Source organism: Haliaeetus albicilla, chromosome 5, assembly GCF_947461875.1.
Source record: "Haliaeetus albicilla chromosome 5, bHalAlb1.1, whole genome shotgun sequence".
Taxonomy (NCBI): Eukaryota; Metazoa; Chordata; class Aves; order Accipitriformes; family Accipitridae; genus Haliaeetus; species Haliaeetus albicilla.
Window position 1 is genome coordinate 42,520,265 of NC_091487.1, and position 27,435 is coordinate 42,547,699.

The following is a 27,435-nucleotide window of genomic DNA, read 5'->3' on the forward strand; positions in this document are numbered from 1 at the left end:
AAGAAAGAAAAAGAATAATCTTCTCCATCAGCACAGTGAAATCCACCAGCTTTGGGGTTGGGAGTTCTTGAAATAAGAGCTAATTAGTGGAGCTGCTTTCCAGCAACTATAGAACAAACTACATTTCTTGGTATCAAATGAAGTTTTTCAACTGGAATTTTCTTTTTCTAGGCATTGTAAAAGCCCAGTGAGCTGGAAAAAATGCTTCTGAGATGGGTAGGATGAATTTGGTCTTCCTGTGGTGCCAAGATAGATGTAGCAAACACTGTGCTTTATAAATGCCTCAGAGAAATGAGCCAGTTATCAGTGGTGTGGAAGCTTGGAAATTGAAGTGATGCCTTTTCATTTAGTGAAAAAATCACAGAGTGGTTGAGGTTGGAATGGACCTCTTGAGATCATCTAGTCCAACCCCGCTGGCTCAAGTGGAGTCAGGTAGCGCAGGTTGCCCATGACCATGTCCAGATGGCTTTTGAATATCTCCACAGATGGAGACTGCACCACTTCTCTGGGTAACCTGTTCCAGTGTTTGACCACTCTTACAGTAAAAAAGTGTTTTCTTGTGTTCAGATTGAATTTCCCATTTTTTAAATTCATGTCCATTGTCTCTTGTCCTGTCAGTGGACACTACTGAGAGGTATCTGGCTTCCTCTTTGTTCCCTCCCATCAGGTGTTTGTATACATTGACAAAATTCCCCTGAGCCTTCTCTTCTACAGCCTGATCAGTCCAGCTCTGTCAACCTCTCCTCTTATGACAGATGCTCCAGTCCTTCAAACATCTTTGTGGATCTATGCTGAATTTGTTCCAGTAAGTCCATATCTTTTTTGTATGGGGGAGCCCAGAGCTGGGCACACTACTTCAGATGTGGTCTCACCAGTGCTGAGTAGAGAGGAAGGATCACGTCTCTCAATCTGCTGGCAATGCTTTTCCTAATGAGGCCCAGAAAGCTGTTGGTGTTCTTTGTCGCAAGGGTGCATTGCTGGCTCATGGACAGCTGGTTGTCCACCAGGACCCCAAAGTCCTTCTCGTCAGAGCTGCTTTCCAGCCAGTCAGCCCCCAGCGTGTACTGGCGCGAGGGGTTATTCCTCCCAAGGTGCAGGACTTGACGTTTCCTTCTGTTGAACTTCAAGAGGTTCCTATTGGCCCAATCTCCAGCCTGTCCAGGCTGCTCTGAACGGCAGCTCAGTCATCTGGTGCGTCAGCTGCTCCTCCCTGCTTTGTTACCTCTGTGAACTCGTTGAGGGTGCACTCTGCCCCCTTGTCCAGGTCGTTAATGAAGATGCTAAACAATAAAGGCAGGCCTGTGCATGTTAGAAGAGTCACATACATTCCTCACAGGAGGTGGCAAGGTGACCTAGCCTTGCCAGAGAGAAGTTCCTTATAGTAACATCTTGCAGACAGTACCTAATTCTTTAAAGGGTGATTCTCCTTTCTGACATGCCCTGGACTGTCCATGAGCTTTCTTCAATCTAAGCTTCTTCAGAGCACTTTTGTAACATCTTAAAATACATCCTTTGCTGATTGTAGTAATACAGATATATTTCTCCCTCTATTTTACTTTTTTCCTTTTCATTTCTGTCACGTTTTGCCTTTCTGTGGACCTGTGCTTGAAGTTCTTAGGTGCTAAGCAGAGCTGGATATGAAGCATCTGTAAGGTGGTACACAGTAGTATCAGAGGTTGCAGCTTTCAATACTCCCTTTCACTGTGACCCCATGAGTGTACCCAGTTCTTTTGCTCTGTGATTTATGCTAAACAACAGTTTCTTGTTGATCAATCTTTCCATCACAGTGCAATGCACGTGATCTGTTGCCAGAAATCTCAGAGTCCTTTTTTTACCGGATGTCAACAACTTCCCTGATCTATTTCAGACTCTTCTTCCAGGCATTCAGATCCTCTCAGGCCTCAGGTTGTGGCAGATAGGCTTTATACAGCCCAGAGAGTATGGGAATTAGGTGCTTTTGAAGGATAATATTGTGTTCACTTATCTGAGCTTCTAACTGCTTTGTTATGTGAGGCACGTTCAAAGGATTAAGCCTGCATTGGTACAGTCCTTGCTACTGCAAGCAGGGGTATTGGTAAGATTTAATGAAATTATTTTGTCATAAATATTAGTTTCAAGTAACCCTCTATTTAAAAAAGAAAAGGAATTTTTTCTTTCCTGAGCTCTCACTTTGCTTTCTAGCTCTGTCATGCTGTTGTGAGAGAAATTGCTTTCCAGGTTTTATGACCAACTAGATTTTTACCTAATAAAAATATTACTGCTACTGACAATAAGCCTGTGAGTACTGAGTTAACCTGTCAAACTTTAATAAATTTGAAACAGCACAACAGGTCTGGATCAGGACTATGCTTTGTCTCATAAAGCCATGAAGTTTCTGAGCTATTGAGATCCCTAAACGAGTTTTACTGGATCATAAAACCACAGCCTGAAGCTGTGCACAGACACCTTTCCCTAGATCCAGCAGAGCCAGGAGAGTGGCTGGTGCCCTCCTTCCTGTGCCCTGCTGGAATGATGCACACACACACACTTAGTTAAAGTATAGCCAATCTTCTGGAGGCTCTTATGTTTTTATTTCTGCCCCACCTGTGTTGCTTGTGCAACCACCTATCCTTGTTATATCTCTGATCTTAATTCTGTTCTTTATACCTGTCTTTTCTCCTCCCCAGGAATAGGGCTACCAGAGGGATAACATTGTGTCATTCATGTTTGCAAGGTCTGAATACCCTCTGAACATTAGGATCCCAAATACGAATGTTTAGTCTCTTATTATTTCTCATATGGCCTGGGGGGTCCTCCAGTTATTACTGTAATATTATTATTACTACCGAAAATAAATATCATACAAGTTAATATCAGCTTACCCTATCTATTCAGCACCACTCTATGTGGGAGAGCTTTGTGCAGCTAACATCCCTTCAGGGAGTTTATATTAGATTGATGAGAGAACAGTGAATTACTTCTTGTCTGGTTTCTAATATGCTGATTATGAGAAATTCTGGCCAGGATGATCTAGTGTTCTCAGTGCTGTGAATGGACTCTGGAGTTTAAGAGGGTTGTTCTTGTCCATTCTGTTGGAGGAAAGCAAAACTGTTTAAAAAAAAAATTTTTTTTAAATTAAAAATATAAAGCTTGCATTACTCAGCAATTCTACTTGAGACCCTGTCAAGCTCTTTCTATTGCTGAAAGAGGGTTGACCTTAGAGTTTAAATTGTTCCTCTCTGCCAAAACGCTAAATCCAAGCAGTTTCAATATCCTTGCTGCACTAGGTATTATTCTCATTCAGGATTTTATGTACATGCGGGCTAGACCTTCCACTGGTGTAAATTCACAGTTGATACCAGTGGGAGGATGTTATTTACACCTGCCAAGAATTTGCAGGGTTGTTTTTCATTCTGGCATGTTCCTTCACCTGCCCTGGGAGAGACTCTGTTGTTATTGCACAAGACAAACTTTCTTTTTTCCTTTCGACCCTTCCATTTCTTGGAAGGGAGAGCCCCTGTACACTGTACACGTGCCTATTCATGTGCCTGCATCACACCTGCCCCTTGAACTGGGGAAGGCCTCAATGAAACCTTTGGTTTCTCATAACAGAAATCTCTTGTATCATCGGCTCAAGCTGTTCATGGGTGACGTCTACAGACAGTTTTGGAAAACCGGACTGGGTGTTATCTTCAGTTGGTGTCCTGGTGTCTCAGGAGAGGCAGCAGCTGCTTCTGGAAAACAGTTCCTCCCGTGGAGATATTGAAGGTAGGCAGAGTTATAGTTCCCCTCGAATGGACATCTGCTTTCTCCCAGCACTGGTAGCAGCTGTGGGTGGCAGCAACAGGAGCCAGCAGGCTGGGGCCTCAGGCACATATCACTAAAAATACTGCTATGCGCTGGTTCTGGTGCACAACTCGTGTGCTGCCGGTGCCCAAGAGTCACTAAGAGCCATATAACGTATGTGTATTGCCTGAGTTGTGTATGTATGTAGCCTGTAAACAGCCAGCTCCTTTATACTCATTTTGTATGCCCCTGTTTTAGGATAAGCTACTTTTGCTTCCAGAGACTGGATTTTTCTTAGGAAATTCAATCCTTTACAAGCCATGGCTGGCTCCACATGTCTGCTGTCTGACTTGCGAAGTCTTTGGCTTTTGTTTTGTTGGATGTGTCTTCACTCTGTTTGGTTTCTTCTCTTCTCATTCCTTCTACCACTTCTTTACTTATTTCCCCCATTTTTACTTTATTCTCTTTTCTCTACTGTTATTTTTTGGGTTTTGTGCATAGTCCTTTCCTTTCTTCTCATGATTCCTTTCTTCAAACTCCTTATCCATTTTCCTCTTATTATCTGTCTTCCATCCACACTGTGTGTCTCTTCTTTTTTTTTCTTTTTTTTTTTTTTTCCTCACAGGGGACATTTTCCTCCTGAACACCAGTAGGCTCCCAGATAGATGTGAGTTCAGCCTGCATAGCCCCATCCTGCCTGGGAGTTTGGACTCTTGCTTGCTGGAACTGGCCATATGTTCACAGGATGCTGTCCCTCTCCTCCAGAGGTTCACAGTTGAAATCAGATATGTGGAGACAAACAGAAATATAATAATTTCTCTGAGAGTTGGCCATGAGGAGGATGCCGGGTAAGACAATCAATTTGCAGCTGTTTAGACTTTGAATTGCAGGGCAGCATGGAGTCCTCCAGGCCACTGTTTATCAGTGTCTTCTCCCTTCTTGAGATCATTGCTGCTGTTACAGCAGAAAATGAAGCTAGAACTGTAAGGATTGACGTGTGCAGCTTCCTGACAGGATGTCTGTAACAGTCCCAGGTTTTGTATGTCCTGTTTGCAAAGAACACACTTGCTTAGGCCTCACTCTTTTTCCCTCACATTGGAAGGGTCAGGAGTGGTTGACTCTCTCACTGATGCTAGGACTATAGCTGTAAAATCCACTCAGTCCAAAGACTGCCTTAGCAACATGACTGATATCTCTAAATATTCAAGGGGTCCTATCATTTTTATAAGAGTCACATTTCTCATTTTGAGGTAGGGTTAACATTACCTCTTTTGTAAGTTCCTCCTTCTGTCTGCTAACTTCAGGAGCATCCTCTTTTGCTTTATTTGTAGAGTTCAGGGAGGTGAAAAGCAGAGGCTAGAGGTGAAAAGAGGTGAAGACAAAAAAAGAAAGTGCAGCAACCCTGGATCTTGTCCTGTATTCTCTTCTCTTTGATCTTCCCAGTGGTTTACTTTTTCATTCCTGCATGTAGCAGAATGCAGTAAGGAGGAGAAATGGGCAAAGGGAATGAATCACAACAGGAAAAGTAGGAGAAAAGTCCACGTGTCATCTGATTTTGCCATTTTCCATGTGCTTGTTTTTCCTTTGCTGCAATCTGCCTTGTAAGAACCTGGGCCAGACACTCAACAGAGCTTTTCATTTCCATCACCTGACTGACTCCCATGGAGAACTTAAGCAATAGATCCCAGTTCTTGTTTTCTTTGAGTCCTTTGGCACTCCCCAGGCTGCCATGGAGATCTGTAGCCAAGACTCCTGGTCAGCCAAAGATAGCAGAGTTTGACCAAAAAAAGGTATTTATTTTCTTTCAGATCCCCTCCCCCCTCCTGCTTTTAGCTATTGCTCACTTCCTTCCTGGCTACTCCTTCCCCTTCTTCTTGCCAATTTCACAAGGAATCTGTTGCATTTTCTGGGATCAGTTTCTAATGTCCTTTTTTACTTATAACTGCCCTTGCTGCTCTAAGTACTTGACAAGCCTCTGCAACTGCAGCCACAGCTCCATTCCCCTCTATAAACTCATAAAATACTCTTTTGATATATCTAGCTGACCAGACCAGGCTTTGATCACAATCACTGCAGCATCTCTGGAATGGATCAGATATGTTGTTTAACAGCTTATTTGAGCACTGTAAAACAATTCTATATGAAATCAAGGATATCATCTCTCTCAAAGTGATGGCATTTAGATTTATTAGAATGGAGTTAGCTTTACTGGAAGTTGGCATAGAGACTGGTATTACTTTTTCTTAGTGAGTGAAATGAAGCACTGGTAAGCCTAGAGGGTTTAGTATTAAGGTTTTAAGGATGGAAGGTGTCTGAGTCCTGTTCTAAATCAAGATGGAAAGGAGGGATAGAAAAGAGACAAAACAAAGTTAGGAACCATGTTAGGCCAAATACCCTTCCTTTTTCCATTCATTACAGGGAAACTTTAAAATCTCTGCACAATTCCAGAAAAATCTGAGCACACAGGCAGGACAAAAATTTATTTCTAACACAGTGACTGAGCTGCTTCTTACTAGGCAAGTAGTCCGAAATGAACATTCTCTCCATGATTAAGATTTTAACAACATTGGTTGTTAAGAAGAGAGACCATCCTGAAGTGTTCCTGCTTTCCAGGGGCTTTCCATAGGGAGTGAGAGTTCTACAAGCTTTTCTGTGTTAACCAAATACTGCTGCACAATTTAGAGCAGAACAAGGAGGAAAATGAGCAAAAGACCTTGAGATAGACATCTACATGCAGCACATAGTTTAAACATTGACAATTACTACCAAGGGATTGTCTTGAGATCAGAGTAGAAACTTAGATTTAGGAAAAAAGCTAGCTGGCACTTCTTCAGAAAATCCTGCTTCGGTCCCTTTGTCACCCCTCAATTCCAGGATCAAGCTATACTTCATCACAAATTACAGCTGCACCAGACCACTTCAGTGAACTGTCCTCTTTCTGGACCTAGAAATCTTCTCCTGATGGTGTTTCCTCCTTCAGGATGCATCAGCTATACAGCTCCCAAAAGCTTAGATATATGTCACATGTGAGAGAAAGTTGCTGTCCTGTCCACCTCACTAACTACTAGGATTTACCATTAAATTGGTAGTATTGAGGCTGACACTCGTTTTTTCACATATATACCTTAGTGAAAGAACAAAGAAACATATGGACCTTCAGATACCATGTCCTCTGAACAAGTAGGGCAAAGTCACAGTATTTGTTGTTATACACCACATGTACAGACTGTGGGTATTCTGAGTTACTACCATTCGAGGAAGAACCACTGAGGGAGTGAGGTGTTTGAAATTCTATATATTTACAAAAAATACATAAAATTATATTTCTCATTATCTCCATAGAGCTTGAACATCAAGAGCCTGTAGCTTTGCTTGCAAGCCTGAGCCTTCTTCATCTGGCACTTGGCTCACAAAGCTGTCTTCATTTTCTCAGGGTTACAGTTACAGTGCTTGTTTAGGTCACATCTAATGTCTTTTTTACTATTTTGCTTATCCCACCTTTTTGCTCTTTACCATGCAGACCCAGAAACAGTCACAGCCGAAAATTCTTCTGAGTCGGTGTGCTTCTGTTCTGAATGGTTTCACATGTTTGTGTTTGTTGTTGACCACAATTATTTCAGTGTTGTCAGCCAAAACTGTTTCAGTAAAGGGTTAGTTTCTTTCACTCTAAGTACTCACACTTCAGTGAAAATAAAAAAGCATCACTTGGGGCAGGGGTAATCTTTTCCCTTTCTGTGGTCAATAAGCCAAGTTGATTTTGTTCTGTTTTTTTTTTCTGAAATATAAGGCACTGGCCATGGTGGTCTTGGTAGGTCAAAAAGCAAAAAGTTCATGGCCGTGTGCACACATGGGTTTTCAGTTAGCCGACCTCACAAAACAATTATTGCTTAGTTTTCACATCTTCCCCTTTTTGGGGGGAGTGGTGGTGCTAAAATGCCCTGCCATTCTCTGAGACACTTGTAGAAACTTATCATCTTTGACACTTCTGTTCTACTAATGTAGTTATTTTTTATCCACAAAAGTTATTTAACTCCTACTGTCGTACACGGAAACATTGCCATATAGCTAATCTGAATGTCTAGAAACACGTATGGTGATTTGAGTTTCATAAATTAGGTGTCCAACCACATAAGCCTTTGAAAGGTAGTAGTCTGGTAAGCGTCCTCAGAAAATGCCTAATATGTACTGACAACAATGAGCACAGTCATTTCAATTAAAAAATGCAGCTAGAAAAGGAGAGGCTGTCCAGCCATTATGTAAGGCCATGATTTTTGAATGCTAATCTGGGAGTGTTATTTACTGTCCCTCATGCTTCTCTTGAAATTGCACCCAAGAATACACTGGATCAAATAAGAACCCACTAACTGGTTGGTGAAAGCAAGAGGGGTAGGCGTGTGTTCTGCTCTCTCATCTATTTCTTTTTAAGTCAAATGTCTAGAAATGGATGTTTGTGAAGACTTGCAGGCAACAGTTCCCTGTATGTAGAAAAGCAATGTAAAGCCTCTAATTTATATGTTCACTGATTGAGCCTAGAAGCATTTAGCATATATACCTTTGTGCAATAACCGATGCAGTGAGTCCCCCTAATTCAGAAAAGGTTTTAGCTTTCCTGTTCAGCTTTATTGAATTTTTCACTCTTAATGAAGAAATTGTTGTTCTTAATATTAAAAGTCTATCTTAAAATTAATGATCAGTTACCTTTGTTGGATAGGGAAAGGCGTGGCATATAAAGGATTGGTAAGGAGGGGCAGGAAAACTTTTGCTCAGCAGAGGAGATTCAGAGGCTAATGAAAATCAAAAGTTGAAATTATAGGTTTGCAGGGTGAATCGTGAATTCCCTTGCCTTAAGCATCAAGTTGCTTGCAACTCCAAACTTTCTATCCATGCAAATTTTTCAAAATTATGTCAGACTGTGATAGGCCTTCCATACATACAGATCAATTTTAACGTCTCTATTTAGAAGAAGATTAATATTACCTCGTTACTTGAGATCTAGTTTGACATAAAATCAATAGTAAAGGTATTGCCAAGCTTGGTATATCTGAAAGCCTGCTGCAATGATCCATCTCCTGTTAGATCGACAATGGTCTTCGTTCCTGATTCCATTAAGAAAATTAAATTGGCTCTGACTAGCCCCTGTTTGGATAGTGGGACCAAGCAAAGACAGCGTAATTATTTACAGCATTAGAAATCTTGCTGCAGTTGGATCTTGGGGGCGAGGCTTTCTCTGAAGGGGAATACCTTGATGATGATGAGACTCCATACACAGAAGTATTTTGGGTGATGCAAAGCCACTTGTCATTTTTGCAGTCTCTGAATGCTTGCCAGCTTTTGCTGTGGTGTTATAAATGGAGTCAAATTTCAGTACTAGAGATATTTTAGTGCAGAACTAGAATGTTTTATAAGACCTTAGGGCTCTGACTAAGAAGAGCTGCCAGTTCACACAAGTAGTGGCCTTAGATAGTGGCCTTGCTCTTCTACCAGATGCCACCATTCTCCCAGCAGAGATGGCAGAATGGACAGTGTGTCTTTCTCAGTTGTGACATTTCAGAGGTTGGTTTATTGACTGTTCTGGGTTTGTGTGGTGGGGTTTTGGTAGCGGGGGCGGGGGCCGCAGGGCCGGCTCCTGTGAGAAGCTGCTGGAACCTTCCCCGGCTCCAAGTCGGACCCGCCTCTGGCCCAGGCTGAGCCCATCAGTGACAGCGGTAGCGCCTCTGGGAGAACGGATTTAAGAGGGGGGGAACCTGCAGTGAGTAGTGGGGTTGGAATGTGAGAGGAACCCCTCTGCAGACACCGAGGTCAGTGAGGAAGGAGGGCAGGAGGAGTTGCCCCTGCAGCCTGTGGTGAGTCGGCAGGCTGTCCCCCCCCAGCCCACGGAGGGGAGTGGGGGAGCAGATGCCCACCTGCAGCCCGGGGAGGAGCCCATGCCGGTGCAGGGGGATGCCCCCCAAGATGGCTGTCACTCCATGGGAAAGCCTGCGCTAGAGCAGTCTGTGCCTGAAGGACTGCAGAAAGGACCCATGCCAGGGAAGTTTGTGGAGGACTGTCTCCCGTGGGAGGGACCCCACACTGGAGCAAGGGAATGGTGAGGAGTCCTGCCCCTGAGGAGGAAGGAGCAGCAGAGACAAGGTGTGATGAACTGACTCCAACCCCCATTCCCCGTCCCCCTGCGCTGCTGGGGTGGGAGGAGGGAGAGAAAATGGGGAGTGGAGTTGAGCCAGGAAGGAGGGAGGGGTGGGGGGAAGGTGTTCTAAGATTTGGATGTACTTCTCATTACCCTTGTTTTGATTTGATTGGTAGTAAATTAAATTGATTTTGTTTTTCCCCAAGTTGAGTCTGTCTTTTGCCCACGACCATAAGTGGTGAGTGATCCATCCCTGTCCTTGTCTCAACCCACAAGCTTTTCTTTATATTTTCTCCTCCTCATCCCACTGGGGCTGGGTGGGGAGGACTGAGTGAGCGGCTTCATGGTGCTTTGTTGCCAGCTGGGCTTAAACCACGGCATTGACTTAGATCGCCAGTGGTTTTCATTTATTTTGATATACCAGGCTATAAATGGCAAGTTCCAAAGTGTCTGGTTCATAAACCATGGAGGATTAAGGTGCAGCAGCTGAACTAGTCATTGTTTTCAGCTGTGGGGCAGTAATCTCTTTAGTTGCTACTACTAAATATAACACTGGTTGTGAATCAGAGGCTGTGTGCTACAGGTTCCTGCACTCAGGGGTGTGGTAACACTGGTGATACTGCAATGCCTCAGCTGCAGGGTGGGTTGTAACTTGGTGGAGGTACTAGAACTATGTCTCAGTGCTTGAAAGGTCTAGTACACTTAATAGGTAAATTCAAAAGATTTAAAGATTGTTCTTACCTTCAGTGGCTCATTGAACCAATTTGATTAAGGCCCGTTGATTTTTGTGGCCAACAGGATGCAACGGAGTGATGAACAAAGCTGTGTCATGTAGCAGAAGTGATTCAGTTCTGTCTCAGATGCTGTGCCACAGTGTGGTGGGGGGGATATATTTATAAGTGTATTTATAAGATACATTTATAAGTGCCAGACATGCCTGAAGCTGCACTGTAATACAAAAGAAAAGTAAAGCAGTCACTCTCCTTTGTTGGATAGTAGAGATGGTGCAGCTGTGGTTCAGGGCCGGACATTTCTGAAGCTGAATGAAATTATATTGAACTATTGAATATGATACGATGGGACAGGAAACAGGATAATTAGGGTCATCCTGATAAGAGGAGCTCAACTTCAGATGAGTGTAGGGTATCTGTGGGTATTTATGTGTGTGTACAATAGTGAAAGTGGAAGGTGGGGGGATGCCATAGAAGAGATAGTAAGAAACTCTCACCAGAAAAAGGTATATAGCTGATTTGTGGAGGGAAGAATGAGTAAGATAACGAATTAGTGGCAAGCAAAAGCAGAGAGGGTGATAAAAAAAAATTAAAGTTGCTTTGGGTTTTTTGCAAGTTGCAAAGCAGGTGGTCTGTGATTTTTATATTGTGTCCAGTAGAGATGTGTTTGTTGTCCGGGTGTTGCCTTCTAATGTGTTTTTGGTACAGGACGAGGACTAGATGGTCACTTCATGGCAGCTGAAGGCATTTCCCAAATGAAAAAGTAATACTAGGATCAGAGCCTGAGCCACCTATCTTAACACTGTGCCTTAGTCTCCTTATCATCCCACTGGCACTGACTTAGAGTCGCTCATCCAGGGTGCCCCCAGCAACAACGGCAGTATGTAGGGTATGGGTAAATTTATCCCTGTCTGGTACTCTTTTCAGAAAAGAGCTTAGAGCAAGGATTCCTTTGTCACTATCCTTGCTACAAACCCTTTATAAAATAATAACATAGTTTTAACTGTATTTTAGTATCTTGTTAACATGAGGTAGAAGGACAGTCTTAAAAAATAATAATTTTTAAAAAATATATTTATGAATCCTGCTGGATTTTTTTAATGACACCTGGATACCCTGACTTCCATCAGACTGATTTGAATGAAGTACTTTGAAAATTCCCATTTGGTATCTCTCTCTAGCTTTCAATGCCTAACAACCATCTTTAAAATTAGAGTGCGTGGGACCATCTGTCTTTCTCTGAACTGCCACAAGTGCTGCACAACTGAGAAACCTTTGCTGTATAGGGTCTATGGCATTTGTTCTGTGGTGAAATGTAAATTGCCAGAGCAATCTGCATTTTCTGGAACACCAATTCTCTTCTTCCCCTTGCTTTGTGGGTGCACTCTAGTTTGTTAAGCCAGGAGATTAGACAGAGAATGCACAGAAAAAGGTCCTCACACTTGACACAACCAAGAAACATTCAGGGCCAGACATTTACTTCCAGGACATACAATGTCAGTGTTAGCTTGAGTTGATCCAGAGACTTGTGCAGCTGCTTGGTTGATCTGTACTTGCAAGAACAAACAGAACACAACCATGTATGTGGAAGGCACATATTGGGGGCGGGGGTGTCCAAAATTGGTGGTAATTCAAGCCCCATTTTAACCTAAGAATCATTGGGAATGCTTGGATCTTTTCATCATTAGCAATAGGATCTGTAGCAAAGATAACTGAACATGAGCTTGTTAGACTGAACATCACTTGTTTTATATTAATATCTGTTTGTTATGTTGGAGCTTACATTCATCAATCTATTCCTCATGTGGATACTATTACTTCTATTTGGTACAGTGCAAAATCTTTATGCTAGAGACTCCATGGATTCCAGTGTGCTGTGTGTATGTCTGATAGCTCTTTGATGTCTTCTAGGATGAAATGGAAATACCTGATAGCCCAGATTGGCCGAATAGAAAGACCTTTTAAAATCACCTTGCTGTATTCCAACTGTGGAGCACAAGATGTTGGAGTACTAGCAGTGGGCTCCTTGCAACTCAGGAACTGCTTTCATGGTATGTTGCAACAGTCAGGTTTGGAATAACCAAATGCAGTCAGAAAAGAGCAGCATCCTCACCAAATTTGATGAGTGTGATGAGGGAGTTGGTCAGATGGGATTTAAATGAAATCTGAGTCTCCTCTGGGGTTTCTGGCAGTGCTTACCTGTCAAGGGTCACATTTGCCTGTGTTTTATGTGTGTGCACACATGTGTACATGCTCCAAAGGCAGGGCTGAAGCTCAGAATTATAGAACTGATTTAAGTCATCCTCTCTGCTTTTCAGCTTTGCTTTGCTTGATCTTCGTATGAGAAAACAACAGGGTTTATGCTGCATCCAGCAACAGGGAGGGGAAAAAAAGTCGTTGCCTAGATTATTTTACCATTTAATATTTTTCTTTCTGAAATAATCAAGAACAAAAGACTACCCTGTGTCACTAAAGCCTTTCCCATACTGGGGCTCTATCTTCCAAATCTATTAAAAAAACCAACCATTGATCTACATTGGTCCATGGGGTCCATTTGCTACTGCCAGGCTGAGAACTTCTGTCTAAAATGAAAATAACTGGCATGTAATTATTCTCTCCAAAGTACTCAGAAATCCTCAGTTTTACCTGGCACTTGCAGTCCTGTTGCGAATGTTGTGCAAATGATCCTCAGTAGCTGTGCAGAACCTTGCTAATATCATTTAGGCTTCTTGGAAGTATAAGAGTCTGTCGGCACAGGCAGCCTGCAGGTTGGAGACATAATCACCTTCACTTCCTGGTTTTCATGCATTAATATAATGCTACTGCCTCCATTTTGCAGACACTGTAGAAATAGGTTGGAATGTAATGTGAAAAGAGAATACTGGTTTCACAGAGCTGTTTCATAATATATCGTGAGACTGGTTTTGATCATATTAGAGATTTAATTTTATTGCAGTCATTAATCTTTTAATTTAACAAACGTCATATTTTTAATGTAATGAGTTTTTGACAGTCATGGAGTTTTGAGGAGATGCATACAGCCTGAAGGACTATGCTAAACACTCAGTCCCTAAATAAGCTGATGCATGTACCCAGCACAACACAGTGCCATGAAGAAATACTATTTCAGACTGTGTACCTGGATTGCTGCAGAAGTGTCCTTTTCTCCTGGAATTGGTTCCCTAACTTTTGCATTTTTTCCCAGAGCAGTAACTATCCCAGTGGAACTTCTGTGCAGAGCTCTGCTTAAGGGGAGCAGGTTCAGAAGAGACCTACACAAACCTGCAGGTCCGTAATGGACCCATGCACACACACATCCACAGGACAGGCTGGGTGCATTAAGAATCATGCTTTTGGGAAATATCAGACTTAAAAATTATGTTCAGCCTGGTCACTGAGTACTTGTGCAGTCAGTCAAATGCTCCCGGATTATAGCTGACTAGACTAGCTAGGGTGCATGAGTAAAGTTCCTGCAAAATGAGTCAACTTGCTGGGGAAGCAGCTATCATCTTGGGCTGGATGCCTCAGAGCTGGCACAGAAAAGCATCAACAGCATGAGTGTTAGTTAAGCCTGAGTCCCAACAGGGCATAGCAATGTGTCTGTCAGGACCAGAGCTAACTGGGTATCTCTGCCTCCAGCAGCAGAGGGTCATGCAGCATGCCACAGCTGCCTGCCAGGTGCACAGTCATGTGTGCAGAACTGAGGAGCACACCACAGTAGGAAACTGCAAGATCCTTCATAAAAAAAAATCCAAAAAGTGATTATCTAAAGACAAACACAGCAGAAGACAGTACATGAGAGAAAAAGTAGCAATAAATTTGGTCTCCATGAGAGCTGAGGTGATCTGCAGGAATGTCATGCTGGATAGAAATCTACATGGTAAAAAGCAGAGATGAGTATCATTTATGACCCAAAGGACACTTTTTGACATCCTACATGTGAAGGCTGATACACATGAAGAGTCATACACATTCTGCCAACTCATCTCTGAGTTTCTTTAACTTTTTTCCTTTAGATAAAGAAAACCAAGATCTTTCTATATATGACAAAGGCTCCACCTTCCCCTGCCTTCATGGAGGCTGTGTCAGCCACCTACAAATCTGTGAATTCATCAGTGATTGCCCTGCCAAAGAGCAGGAAGGAGTGAGATGTGGTGAGTATGTGGCATGGCACTTTGTGGGAACCTTCATCCCATTAGAAGAAATAATTTCGAATGAAAAATAAGTTAAATTGATTCCATCTCTAGATTAATTCAGTGGTTTGCCTCCTGAATTAATTTAGCCTATTTACATTAATTGGATACCAAGATTCTCTTTGAAAATTCACCCTTTATAGGATAAAATGGATTTGGGATGTTTGGTTTGGTTTTTTTAAGCATTTCAGTAAGGAGCTCAATGACCTGCCTTTCATAGTTGCTGCTACTTCAGAGGAAGGCAAAACCTTATTTACATGTCTGCAGCTGAGTGAGAAATTCCTTCTGGACCCGAGGTCTGAACCTCCCTTCAGTGGAAAGTGCTGGTCATCTTTCTAGTGCCAGCCACAAACACGGTCATAAATCTGTCCCTCCAAGATCCCATTTAAGAGTTCTTCTTGCACATCAGGACAGAGAAATCCCCTGACTCAGTATAGGTGGTGCTAAGAAGCATCATTTAGCTTTGTTGCAAGTACAGTGGCAGAGATCGAAAACAATCTGTTGATTGGCCTTCTTTTAAGTGGACACAGAAACTTTGTGATGCCTGCAATTTCACATGCAGCAAGGCCTTTGCAAACATATGGCAGTGATTTACCATTCTTTAGATTGTGGGAGCTGCAGTTTTGTACAGTATCTAGAGCAGGACAGAACTGCAAAGTCTCCAGTATCTCCAGAAGCAAAGTGCTGGCTTTCTAATGGTGACTCTGGAAATAAACAAATGAGACATATTACTATTTTGACATTGAAAAACTGTGTAGCATAGGTTGGATAGCTTAGACAACCACAATGAGTTTTGACTTCTGCTACTGTTTGTGTTCTTCCATAATCAAGTTTCTCCTATTTTCCTGCTTTTTCTTATTCTCCATTGTAGACAGTCTTCCAGAGGGCTCACATTGCTCTTTTGAAGAAGGTCCGTGTGGCTGGACACTGAATGAAACTGCAGCATCTCCTTGGTCTGTTCGGGGCTTTACTGATATGACTCAAGATGACTCATTTGTAGGGTCTACCTTGCAAACCACTGGTGGTAGGTTCCTCATAGTTGTCTCTTTGTGTGTGTGTGTGTGTGTGTATATATACAATACCCCTGACTTTAGGTTTTTTAAATTGCTTTAAAATTTTTGGCATCATTGGCAAATGAACTTTAGCATTAATATTATCTACAACAACTTTAAATGTAGCTAAAGGTAACTTTTGAACATGGTTCAAAACTTTATATGAAACAAGTTCTGCAACAAAGTTAATACAACTGTTGGAGACTAGGATTCTCCTTCACCTTAAAAAAATTATAGAATGAATTCTCTTTTCTCTGTGTATACTTCTTCCCTCCTTCTTCTTCTTATGAGCTATGCAACTGCAGAGTACTTCAGCAGCAACATACCTGCTGCATCACAAAGTAAAAATTGCCCAACAGAACTAGGCAGCTTGTAGAAACAAATCTTTTGCAGACCATTGCCAGACTCTGCCAGTGGGTTAGGAAGAGCATCACGTGTAAGCGTATCCCAAGACCAAGTGATCATACACATTCTGTGCCATGGAATACCACAATAAAAAAAAGGGTCACATAATTTCCAGAACTGTCAGCTTGGTAAATAAGAAGAAGGGATGCCAGACCCTCACATGTTCAGGTTGAAATTCAGAAGCGTTAGCACAGATCAGTCTTGCCTCACAGTTCCCTGTCAAAATGAAGGGGGCTCATGAGTGTCTTGTTTGTCTCTTGAGAGCTTGTATAAACTGTCCCTGGGAACAAAGACTACAAATAAGCTCTTCCAGCCCAGTGTTTGTCTCAGCAATAGTCATTGATGCTAATGGTGTAAGAATTAGGGCTGATCAGGAGTTCACTGTAGATTGGTGTGAGCCCCTGTATGGGAAGATACTTGAATGGTGTCTGAGGTTTATGCACTCATGTTCCAGGAAAGGGTTTGGGATGTTGACTTTTGTGCTGCTAAAATCTACCAGAGCACTTATTACATCCTCACTAATAGATTTGCTCCCAAGTCACGCTTGTCATCTTACTTACATTGTACTTCAGCACAATGATGTTAAATTATTTCAAGAGAGTATAAAAAAAAGCAAAACATTATCTTGTCTTTTCTGACTCACTTTTCCCTTCACAGGACACTTCCTCTACCTGCGAGCAGACAGCAATCAGACAAGCGGTATGGCCAAGGCTTACAGTACCAGTTTGCCAGCCAGTATTGCCACTGAAGACTACCAGGTATATCACTCTGTCTTAGCATCTTTGTGGAGTTAATCATCAGGCTGTAGGCACTGCTTGCACAATTAGCCAATTCTCCTGTGCCTCTACACTGTACACTCTACAAAACACTGGAAGGCAGGAGAGTTGGCTATATACTGCCTAGCTAGCTACTTGTTGAAAACTGGAAAGGAGACATGAGGTGCATCCCCAGTAAGTGAAAGCAGGAGCTCCAAATCAAACTCCTCAGTACGGAAAACTCCCCAGTCTAACTGTAGCTACTATTCCTCTGAAGGGTACCCAGCACCCGAACTGTATGTCGTGGCCTTGGTTTATAGGAAAGGGAGGTGGCTGTCTGGGCTGTTGAGACATTCAGTGTACCTGCTGCTGAGACTTCTCTTCATAAATTCTGCAATACTTTCATAGGAGTTAACAAACTTGGCAGTTTCACTGAGAACAGGAGTGTGAAGTTAGTAGGCACTAGATTTTTCAGGAATAGATGAAGATAATAAACTTCTGTTCACATTCTTTAGGAATTTCAAAAGGTGAGGCTAACCTGACATGGATAAAATCACATAACTTGCCTTCAGCCCAAATCTCTACTGAGAATAAGGGGAGCTCTGAGGTGCTGGAATTAAAAATATTAAATAATATTGTACTCATAACACTTAGGAAAATTAAGCTGCAAGTTTGAGCTGGAGTCCAGCCCTGCTAGGGGAACACAGAAAACTTTGATGCCTCCTAATTAGACCTGGCAAAAGAAATATAGTGCAGGCGCCAAAAACGTAATTTCAGCTTTTATATTTATTTATAAATGCAGGTCAAGTTTGCTGGGTAGTTCCAACAAAATAAAATGTGCTTGGAGCTAGGTTCACAAAACCAGGAGGAGGAGAAGCAGTAACTGTTGGTTATGGTGTACAGGTCACAGGAGATCTGGACCCATTCTCTCCTCCACTGCCAAGGATTCAACCCATATTTCAGGAGCAAGGAAGTTCCCATGGTTGTTCTTTGCAGTGCATACATGTGTGTGCTCCCTTTCCTGCTGGTGCTGGTACTCTCTGTAATACAAAGAGCAGCTAGGAGCTCTAAGCAGTGGTGGAAATAGCAGTTGTCTCTTGCTCTGTGGTAAAGTGGAAGTAGTCACTACAAAGAAAGAGGAATGAGTCCTGCTTCAAAATATTCACTGGCCTGGTGATCAGGTTGCTCACCTGTCATATGGGTGCTATGGTCCAGATGGTGCCTATGACTTGGAGCAAGTATATGGATTGAGGTTTCCTGACTCTAGAGACAGCCTAATTCCTCATTTCAAGGGCATTTGGGGCAGGACAGCTCTCTCCTCGGGGTGCTTTTTTGCCCTATGTAGTGCCTGGATATAGCTTCAGCTATATCAGTGTGACCCATTAACCTGGGTGGTTACAATGGGAATCCTTAAAAGATTTAAACTGTGGTTCAAACCCTTTCACAGGAATCTTTAAGCTGGTGAGAACACTGAAGAGGAATGCAGTTAGGATTGTTTTTCTGCAATAACCTAACTGTAGTAGAAGCATTTAATGATAAAGCATTTCTTGAGTTTAAGCCTGTGTTCCTCTGCTTTACTACTTTTTGTTCCTGAAGGACATAACAAGGAAACCAGTGCTTTCTCACCCAGATGGTCTCTGAGGTCATGGATATTTTTGCCAGTGGTTGAAGAACAGCTGCCCAATGGGAATGTCAGTCAGGGTCTCCACCAAGAAAATTCTGTGCTAGGAACAGCGATGCATCATACACAAGCAATGAGGAGGCCCTAGTGGTGTGCATGCTTAAACAGTTTGATCCAAGATCAAAGGTTTGGTGTCTCAAATCCCCAGGGAGGGGAGAAGTGAGTACCTTTCCCTTTTTACCACAGGATACCATTCTTTTTCTCTTCTTCCTCTATTACAGATCCAATTCTCAGTGCATGTTTTTGGCAGCTACAATGGTACCATCTCCTTCTCAGTCAGGGAAGAGATACAGGAAGCTCCAATCACCTTGCCAATGTGGGAAAGGGCAGGGACCTGGAGTGACCACTGGTTTCTCATCACCTTACCAATGCCAGTGCTTCAGAACCGGTAAGAGCACCACCAGCAGCATCCAGGGTTATCCCTAGACATTTAGTAAATTGTTACTGTCTTTGTTGTGAAGCATCACTTTCATTCTTGCCTTCTTCCAGGGCCATTTCTACTGAAAAAATTATAGGAGTACTGCAATTCTGCCTGCTGAGGAATTATTGTCATGCGTACATATTTTCGTACACATACACAGCTTAGCTCAGCACAAGCCCACACTGTGTGTCTTCACTTCCATGCAGCCTCAAACAGTGCTTAGGTACTAGGAATAGCAAGTGTCTGTACTAGAACCATTTTACCAATCTGAGAAAGCTAGTATACTCACAGTGGCAAAGTGCTCCCACTAGGGAAACAGCTATATTAGCATAGCTGCACTTTGTACTCCCACAGTAAAAAAAGCCATGTGAGTCAAGTGAGTGGTAAAACCACAGTTTAGCCAATACAACTGTCTAGTCTAGGATCTATATCAATGCAGCCTAGGCAGCTGGAGATCATTCATTGCCACATCACTGATGCAACAACCTCAGGAAAAGACCATTGCCCAAATTTGCCTTGCACTAAAGTTTTCACAGTTTTAGATGTGAAAATACAGCATGATATTGGTTTTCAAATAAAGTAAAATATTGAAGATTCAAAGAATTTCAACCCAATCTAATTTTAATCTAGTATTTCTCCTCCCTCACCCAGTGTCACTTGATCTCAAGTCAGGTAGTTGGTGTTGGCAGCAAGGTGTTTTGCATGACACAAATGGTTTTTAAATTGCTCCAATCTGTTTTTTTGCATCTTCCTCAGGAAGGCCTATTTCATGTGACACTTAATACAAAAAAAACCCTCAAAGTCTATACAGTGAATATTACAAATGGAAAAATATCTACCAGATATTGGCAATAAATAATGTCTCAAAACTTCAAGGATTAGAAGGTGTGAGGGGATTCCTTTTAACTTCAAATATGCTCTGCATCTTTGTGTAAAAGGCTAAGTGATTTGGGTCTGGAAGTGATAGCAGCTCAGACCCAAGCAGCAGAAAAACTCAGACAGAGAGAATATTGTTCCACCCTCTTTCTAGTTTAATTTCATTATTACCTTTGGTCTCAGCATTATCATGTGTTCACCATACGTACCTTTGCCATGAATTATTCCTTTAGGATAGGATAGGTCTGCATGCGGGCAGTGTATTCAATATTCATGTCTGACACACTCTGGAGCCCTGTGGATTAGCATCTGTTTAGTTCTGCATATGTAAAGTATGACCAGTGTATTTGTCCAGAATAGCTCTTTTCCCCAGGCACTTTCATGTGGACCTAACCACAGCAGAGTCATAGGTTCATAGAATGGTTTGGGTCCTTAAAGATCATCTAGTTCCAACCCCCGTGCCATGGGCAGGGACACCTTCCACTAGACCAGGTTGCTCAAAGCTCCATCCAATCTGGCCTTGAACACTGCCAGGGATGGGGCATCCTAGTCTTAGGGGCTCTTCAAGGTTTTTAAGACCTTCTGCCTCCTCTGATACACTGTCCCTTATGCTTGTCCCCTGAAGCCTCTGATTTCGGCATCAGCCCTCAGTTCTGAAGCAAAATGGGTCTTCTGTGGCAGGAGGGAATGGACAGCAAGGGGCTTTAGGGAGCACTAGTCAGCACTGCATGAAAAAAAATTGGTATTCAAATACTGTAATGTTTGAAAGAGTTGAGCACTTAGACTAAATGGAAGAAGTATGTAGGTCGTGCATGCATGTATTTATGACAGTCTGTTTCAAGTAGTTCCATCTTGTTTCACTTCATGTAACCTTTCTGTATGCCTTTAAAACTGATGCGGCACAACAGTGACAGTCACTGTGGGTGAGGCTGGAACTGTTCAATCTAGCAAGCAGACCTGTGCTACCTGAGCTAGCCAAGTGACTAACAGAAGTAACAAGTTGTCATTTGCTGCAGTAATGTATAGCAGAAACAGAAGCAGCACACACTTTACTGGAAGATATTGCAGTTATTTGCCCCAAGTGAGGAAACCCTGGTCGTTGTGCTCCCAGGACATAGGCTCCATCCCAGGCCTATTGCCTTGTTCCTTCCATGCTCTGCTCTTTCTGTCCCGTCTGACCTGCTTCTGTGAGCACTTAGTGCCTTTCTTCCTTGTTTTCATATACTTGGTCTCTCCTCCTTCAAGCTCCCATTTGTGAACCCATTTTATCTGTCTCATGCTTCCAGTTGTAATTTCCCTTTCTGAACTCCTCCTTGCTTCTTGTTTCCATCTCTCTTCGAGCAGGTGCTATGTCTCTGTGAGTTGGTTTTTTTTATTAAGTCTGACTCCCTTTCCTGCACTTCCATTCCCTTCTCTTCCTAGTTATCTCTTGTGCGCTTTTATTTCGATGATCCCAGACTTACAGTAAAGGTTTATTCCCAGTCTTCCTGTTTGACTGGCAATTTGTTTCTCTCTGTAGATCTCAGGCCCAAACCCCCTGCCCACCAAGTCAAGCTCCCCTGCTGTAAAGTTCCCAGGGAGCTCCCCAGCCTTTCCAAGATGCCACCTTGTTCTGTCTGGATTCAGTTTAGGCAGCTTTATTCTCTTATTTGGCCAGGATGAGCAGAAGAAAGAAGGGTTGGGGAAGAAAAAGTGTATTCATTAATTTGGAAGGGCAGTTCTCACTTCACATAGCTGAGGCAGGACCTGACACAGTTCATAAAAATACTGCCATGGAAAGTACTGTTTAACCCCAGACTTGAAGATATCCAGGGAAGAGGAGACTGCAGGATTACAAAAATTCTACCAGCCATGGAAGTGTCAGGGATTTTACATTTTCAAGGACATTTTACTAAAATTTGAATAGATTCTCATTCAAATGGGAAAAAACCCTCATCCCTGCCATATGAGTCTCTGCCTCACAAATTTCAGATCCCACTTCCAATACCTGGTAGCACAGAGCACGTGAAAAGTTGTCAGCATTTTCGAGCATGGTCAAAATGAGGAACCACTACATTGCCTCATCCTCAACACTGGCAAGACATTTTGCTAGGCAAGTCATACCAAATCACCCAAAATAGAAAAGTTCAGCCTAAATTGGCTTAAGTTTGGTGAAGTTGCAAACAATTGTAAACAGAGGAGTATGGTGAACGTTGCTGTACAATCTTAGTACAGTTTGGTATAAAGCTCCATGAATTACTTTTCTGTATATCTGTGGGTGCTGGCAGCTTTCCTTGTTAATGCAAACTCCAGCAATTCTGCGTTTAGGGAATTTTTTAGTACAGAGTTTGGGCTGGCATGTCATTTTCCTGTATCCTGAATCTTCAGTAAACTCCTGTCCTTCTCTTGCTATATGAAAGGGCTATATTTTTCCCTGGTTCATTGAAGCGATGAGAGGCAGTAGCAAAGTAGGTGGGAGGGGACAGATCACACAAGGAGAAGGGGTAGACATGAATTGCAAACAAATAGTTGCTGTAGCAGGACATGAACTGCTTCATGGGGCCAGAAGTAGAGAAGCCTTAGCGGATAGAAGGAGGCAGCCATGGAGGGGATATATAAGTAGTTTTTAGCAACAGCTTTGCCCAGTGAATTTATTTCTTAGGAGAGAAGGAAGACAAACTACACAGTTTGCTGATCAGCCTCCCAGTTGGGCATCTAGCTACTTGGAAAACTGCTTTTGGTGATCAGCTGGCAAATTCACTCACTTGGTTCACACACACAGGGAAAAAGGTTGCTATCAGAAGAAAATCAGACAGGCAGAAGACCAGACATCAGAGAGCTGGAGAGTGTAATATGCTGAAGTCAGCAAAATGAGCTCAATGAGCAGGAACACTGGAAACCCCTCTGGCTAACACAGCACAGAGTTCAAAAGGCAAATTCCTCCCCTTTTTCTGAAGTTATGAGGAAAGGGAGGCATACAGAGCCCAGAGCTTATGAGATGTCTATTCTCATGCACTGGAAGAGGGGGGGGTCATTCCCCAGGCTCCCACTTGTACTCCGCTGGAGAAGAAATCTATCTTGTAGCACAGTGCCGTGGGCCTTCTCCTGCTCTGACTCCATGGATGAGATGCAGCAGATTGACCTGACCAAGGGTACACTGCCACATGGGTGCTTTAAGTAAAGGGTAGGCTGTGGTGCTGTATCTATGGCTGTGGGCCCTTGAAGTGCCCTAGTCCTGGGCTCAGGGTGCTGTGACTTTCCCTTCCATCAAAAGGCTGGGGGAATTACTGTCTTGTGTCAGTGGGCTTATGTACAAGGTCTCAAAATGCTAAAGTATTGCTCAACCTGCTAATAAAGAGGCCGGTTTCTGTAGTAAGCGGATCTAATGGCAAATTCCCCTGCTAACCCCATAGCTAAGAGAGTGGTCATTCAAGAGACGCTTGATTTGCATTTGCTGCACCAACACTTACTCCCAGAGTGCTCAGATCCTGTAGGTGTGAATGCTTTCATTTAAGCACAAGGGGCCATTCTTGGGTTGGGGTAAAAGCAGTTTATCCCTAAAGATTTTGATGCAGCTATGCAACATTATATTAAATGCGGATATGGACCAACATTTGGCTGGTGGGTGGAATACGCACGTGTACTTTATTGCCACTTATTTGGGACAAGTGTGTTTGTAGGCTGAATGATTAATGTGTTAGGCAGGTCAGTGCTTGATCTCTCATAAATCATCATTGAGCTTCACAGTGATAGCAATTGAGGTCCTCTCTATATGCTTTTAATAAGCTCTAAATGGACTGGACATCAGACATCTGTTTATTTCTGAAATTTAATGAAAAACTATTCAGTCCTATCCATTAGAAGGAGATCCTTCAGTCCATTTTCTTTCTTCCTTGTGAATTCAGAATGTGATAATGCACGTGGGACATGACAGACCTCCTAGATAAGTAGCTAAACACCTGGTCATGGTGGGAAAAGATGAGACACCCAGAAAGCAAACACTTCGGGGAGTTATGGCTGAAATTTAACATGTCCTGACCTTCAGCTGAAATAAACTCATGTTACATTGGCTGAGGATCAAGCCCAAGATTCCTGTCCATTTGGATATTGTTGTTCTGTTCAATTTTTATTCTGGCTATCTCTTTGGGGATGCAAAAGGAGGAGATTCTTTTTTCCATTCCCTTTTGCACATGTCTAATTCCCTGACTATTTATAGCAATTGAATAAGGATGGTTGTCTGTGTATAACTATTAGTGAGGGACTGTAGCTTGTGTTTCTACATGTGTGTGCAGATAGCAGGGGAAGTAGGGCTCTAATTCTTGTTACCTGTGAAATGTGGCATTATATGAATGTTGGCTGGTCTTTACTAATGGTTGATGTCTGGATAAGATTTCTATCAAGCCCTTTTGGCTGCTCAGCAGGGCTTGTCTAGAGGAAACATTCTAAATATTGATGATCATGATTCGATGATAAGGGAACATTGTATTTTTAGGCATTGGGGTTTTTTTTTCTCCCCTGCCCCTTTGTCTTCTCTAAAATTTCTATCTTATTGCAAAGGTTTCAACTGCAACTCCTGGCAACCTGGGGCTGGAATTCCCAAGCTGACATTGCTATCGACAACATTACATTTGGCCTTGACTGCTTCACTGAAGGTGAGCTACAAATATTGCAGAATCCGTTAAAGAATTTGGGTAGTGTAAACAGCATCCCACAGATCCAGGACACACACAGTCTGTTCTCCCCACAGAGCGTGCATGGATCGTTTGTGTTAGCTTTTACAGCACAGTGCCATTTTACCTTGGACTTACTGAAGATTGCAAGTAGAGGCAATTTTGCAGTGTGTCAGAGTCTCACAGTGCTCTTTTTTTTTCTAATGTGGGATATCCTGTATCACAGAGTTGAGACCTGTCTGTGTCTTGGCAAGAAAAACTAGACTCATTCCTTAGACCCTAAGTGGAAGAATTACATCACACTGTTCTTCAGCAGTCCCTGCTGACCTGTGCACCCTGGCAATTGATAGCCGAAGGGAATTTGTTGAAATCAAAGGGGAAAGTCACCATATTTTAGAGGAGGAAAGGAATAAAATGACTCTCTGTCAGTAAAGTTTAGATTATTGTGACAAGTTTGTTTTACTCTGCAAGGAGGTACATCAACTGTCACTGCCAGATATATAACAGACATGCTTTCCTTTGCTTCATTACTGCAAACGTGACTGATGACAATGTATTCCACTGAAAAATGGAGCCAGTGATACCCTCTGAAGCATGTTAGCAAGAGTTGGATTTTCTTAGCAGACAAGTGGAAAGAGGTTGGATACTTGAACCACTTGCAAATGTTAGAAATTGCCTTTTTGTCTCTGGAGAAAAGACCTGTATGCTCTGTTGTAAAGGAACTGGAGAATATGCAGCACTTGAATTGCGACTTCTGTTGCAGGCAAAATGTGCATCAGTGGTCCTGTACCACTCTTCATGTGTCACCACACCTAGTGTGTCAGCATTTAGGGTAATAACGTGTCCCTGCAGAGACTAGCTGTAGCCTAACATAACATATGGGAAGGCTTATGTCAGAACAGACATGTGTTAAAAGTTCATCAACAAAACACCTTGTTCCCTCCCACCTTTGTCTGATTCAGTCTCTTGTTCTCTGTCCCTTTGTTCTTTGGGCATTGAAACCACCCTTCTATAAAATGCTGAGCATGCACATTTTCATTTGAAATTAAGAGGAAGAGATGTTCCTTGATGGTAATGTTATTTGTTCACTTCAGCTCCTTAACACCCCTGGCTCCCAACACTTTGGGACCTCCATGCTAACGCTTTGTTTTGAAATCTTTTGAGGAAACTGAAGGAAGTGATTCCAGATGCTCTTGTGCCAGCTGATGTGCACCCAGCTGCTGGAGTTTACTGCCCTTCTGAGAGCAAATACAGCCTCCAGTTTACCCACAGACATTTTGCTGGCTCTGGTGTAGGGATGTATCCTTTGGCAAATAGGTGGGGCATAAATGCCACTGCAGCAATGTTTTTGGAGCTTGTCCCTTAGACCGCCCAAGTTACTCCTCATTTTCAATTAGTATAAATCACACTGATGTCCAGGAGCAGCTGGCACTTATCCCATCTGAATGCGTGACCCAGAGACGTGTGACTCGGGCAGAAGACAGACATCACAAAGGAAACATATTTCTCGGAAGCTCTGCACTTGCTGCTGTTCCTTGAATCCTCTTTACAAATTGACGTTTTCTCGCCTCTGAAAGCAACCCCCTTGCATTTGTCTTCTCATGACTTTAATTCAGTTAGGTTGCAGAGAAGCCCAGCAGCTCTGTTGTGTTTTCAGTAATGAAATTATTTCTCCCTGGCAAGGAGAGGTTTCAGATGTCAGAGATGGAGCCAATTAAGATCCAAGCAGTGAATTCTTTGCGTGAGGGCAGCAGGAAGGATGTATGGCAGGAAGGAAGAATTTGCTGCTTGCTAGGATGTAAATATTATTTTCTCCATCTATTTCAATCCTGTAGTTCAATTGCTCTACCAAACCCAGTGCAGACTCTGAAAGCACTGTTTGTCTGTATGCAAGCAGGGAAAAAAGGTAAGGTTTTCCATGGACCTCAAAATCAAGAGGAAAGATTCAGTAAGATTCAGGAGGAAAACAAGTGGGTAGTGAGGGCAGCTCAAGGGACATCAATAAGGACAAAAAAACAGACAGACCATTCTTTGGATGGCAGCTCCTGGGCAGGGACAGATGTTTTCCCTGTGAAAAAGGTGAGATGAAACCACCTTCTGGTTCATACAATCACCTTGTGTACAACGGTGTCACAGACCAGGTGACATGGGTCTAGTTTGTTGTGAGAACTTTTAGGGGACAAGCATAAAGATATTTTATCGTTTTAGTTAACTAGTGCTTTCATAGGAAGAGGTCTGGATTTTGAGTGTCTAAATATGAAAACATGGGCTGTCATGGCAAATAGAGTGCTGATTGTTGCCCCCCTCAGTGCTTATGTGCTCACTGCTTTTACTATTACCTTTTGGTGCTCCGAGCATTATGTTTTTCCAATTAAGATCACAGGTCTGCAGTCTATTAAAGTGTACTCTATTGCCCTGGCCTAGGGATTACATTTTGTTCTGTGCATCATTTACAATTTCCCAGAAGACTGGTTTATAAATGGCAAGATTGTCCAAAGAGAGCTTTTGTATGACATATTTCTAGTTCTTGACTTTGAAGTCCCTGACCCAACAAGGTCTGGTTCTGTTGATCACCAGTCTCATTGCTTGAGGTGAATGGTGGGGGATGGGTCAAGCCTCATTACTGCCTCATTTCCCTGATTTAAGGTGTTGACTGGAAATGCAATAGATCAGCCAAAGGGATGGGGTAGGGGGAAGCTGGTGCAGCTTCCTCATTCTTTGTCCCACTCCAGGACAAGCTGGAGAGGCTTCCAGAAATAGTCAAACCTGCATCAGTAAGGTGG

General features: G+C 42.7%; 1 protein-coding gene across 1 annotated transcript in view; it reads left to right on the forward strand.

Annotated features, from left to right (window-relative positions):
• LTK (leukocyte receptor tyrosine kinase) overlaps window positions 1-27,435 on the forward strand; it is a 102,057-nt gene that overhangs the window by 42,408 nt on the left and 32,214 nt on the right. The window contains exons 3-10 of the mRNA XM_069784727.1: window positions 3,592-3,747; window positions 4,391-4,613; window positions 12,532-12,671; window positions 14,637-14,774; window positions 15,685-15,837; window positions 16,928-17,028; window positions 18,928-19,094; window positions 24,540-24,634. Of these exons, the coding sequence (XP_069640828.1) occupies window positions 3,592-3,747; window positions 4,391-4,613; window positions 12,532-12,671; window positions 14,637-14,774; window positions 15,685-15,837; window positions 16,928-17,028; window positions 18,928-19,094; window positions 24,540-24,634 (1,173 nt within the window). The remainder of the gene's footprint in view (window positions 1-3,591; window positions 3,748-4,390; window positions 4,614-12,531; window positions 12,672-14,636; window positions 14,775-15,684; window positions 15,838-16,927; window positions 17,029-18,927; window positions 19,095-24,539; window positions 24,635-27,435) is intronic.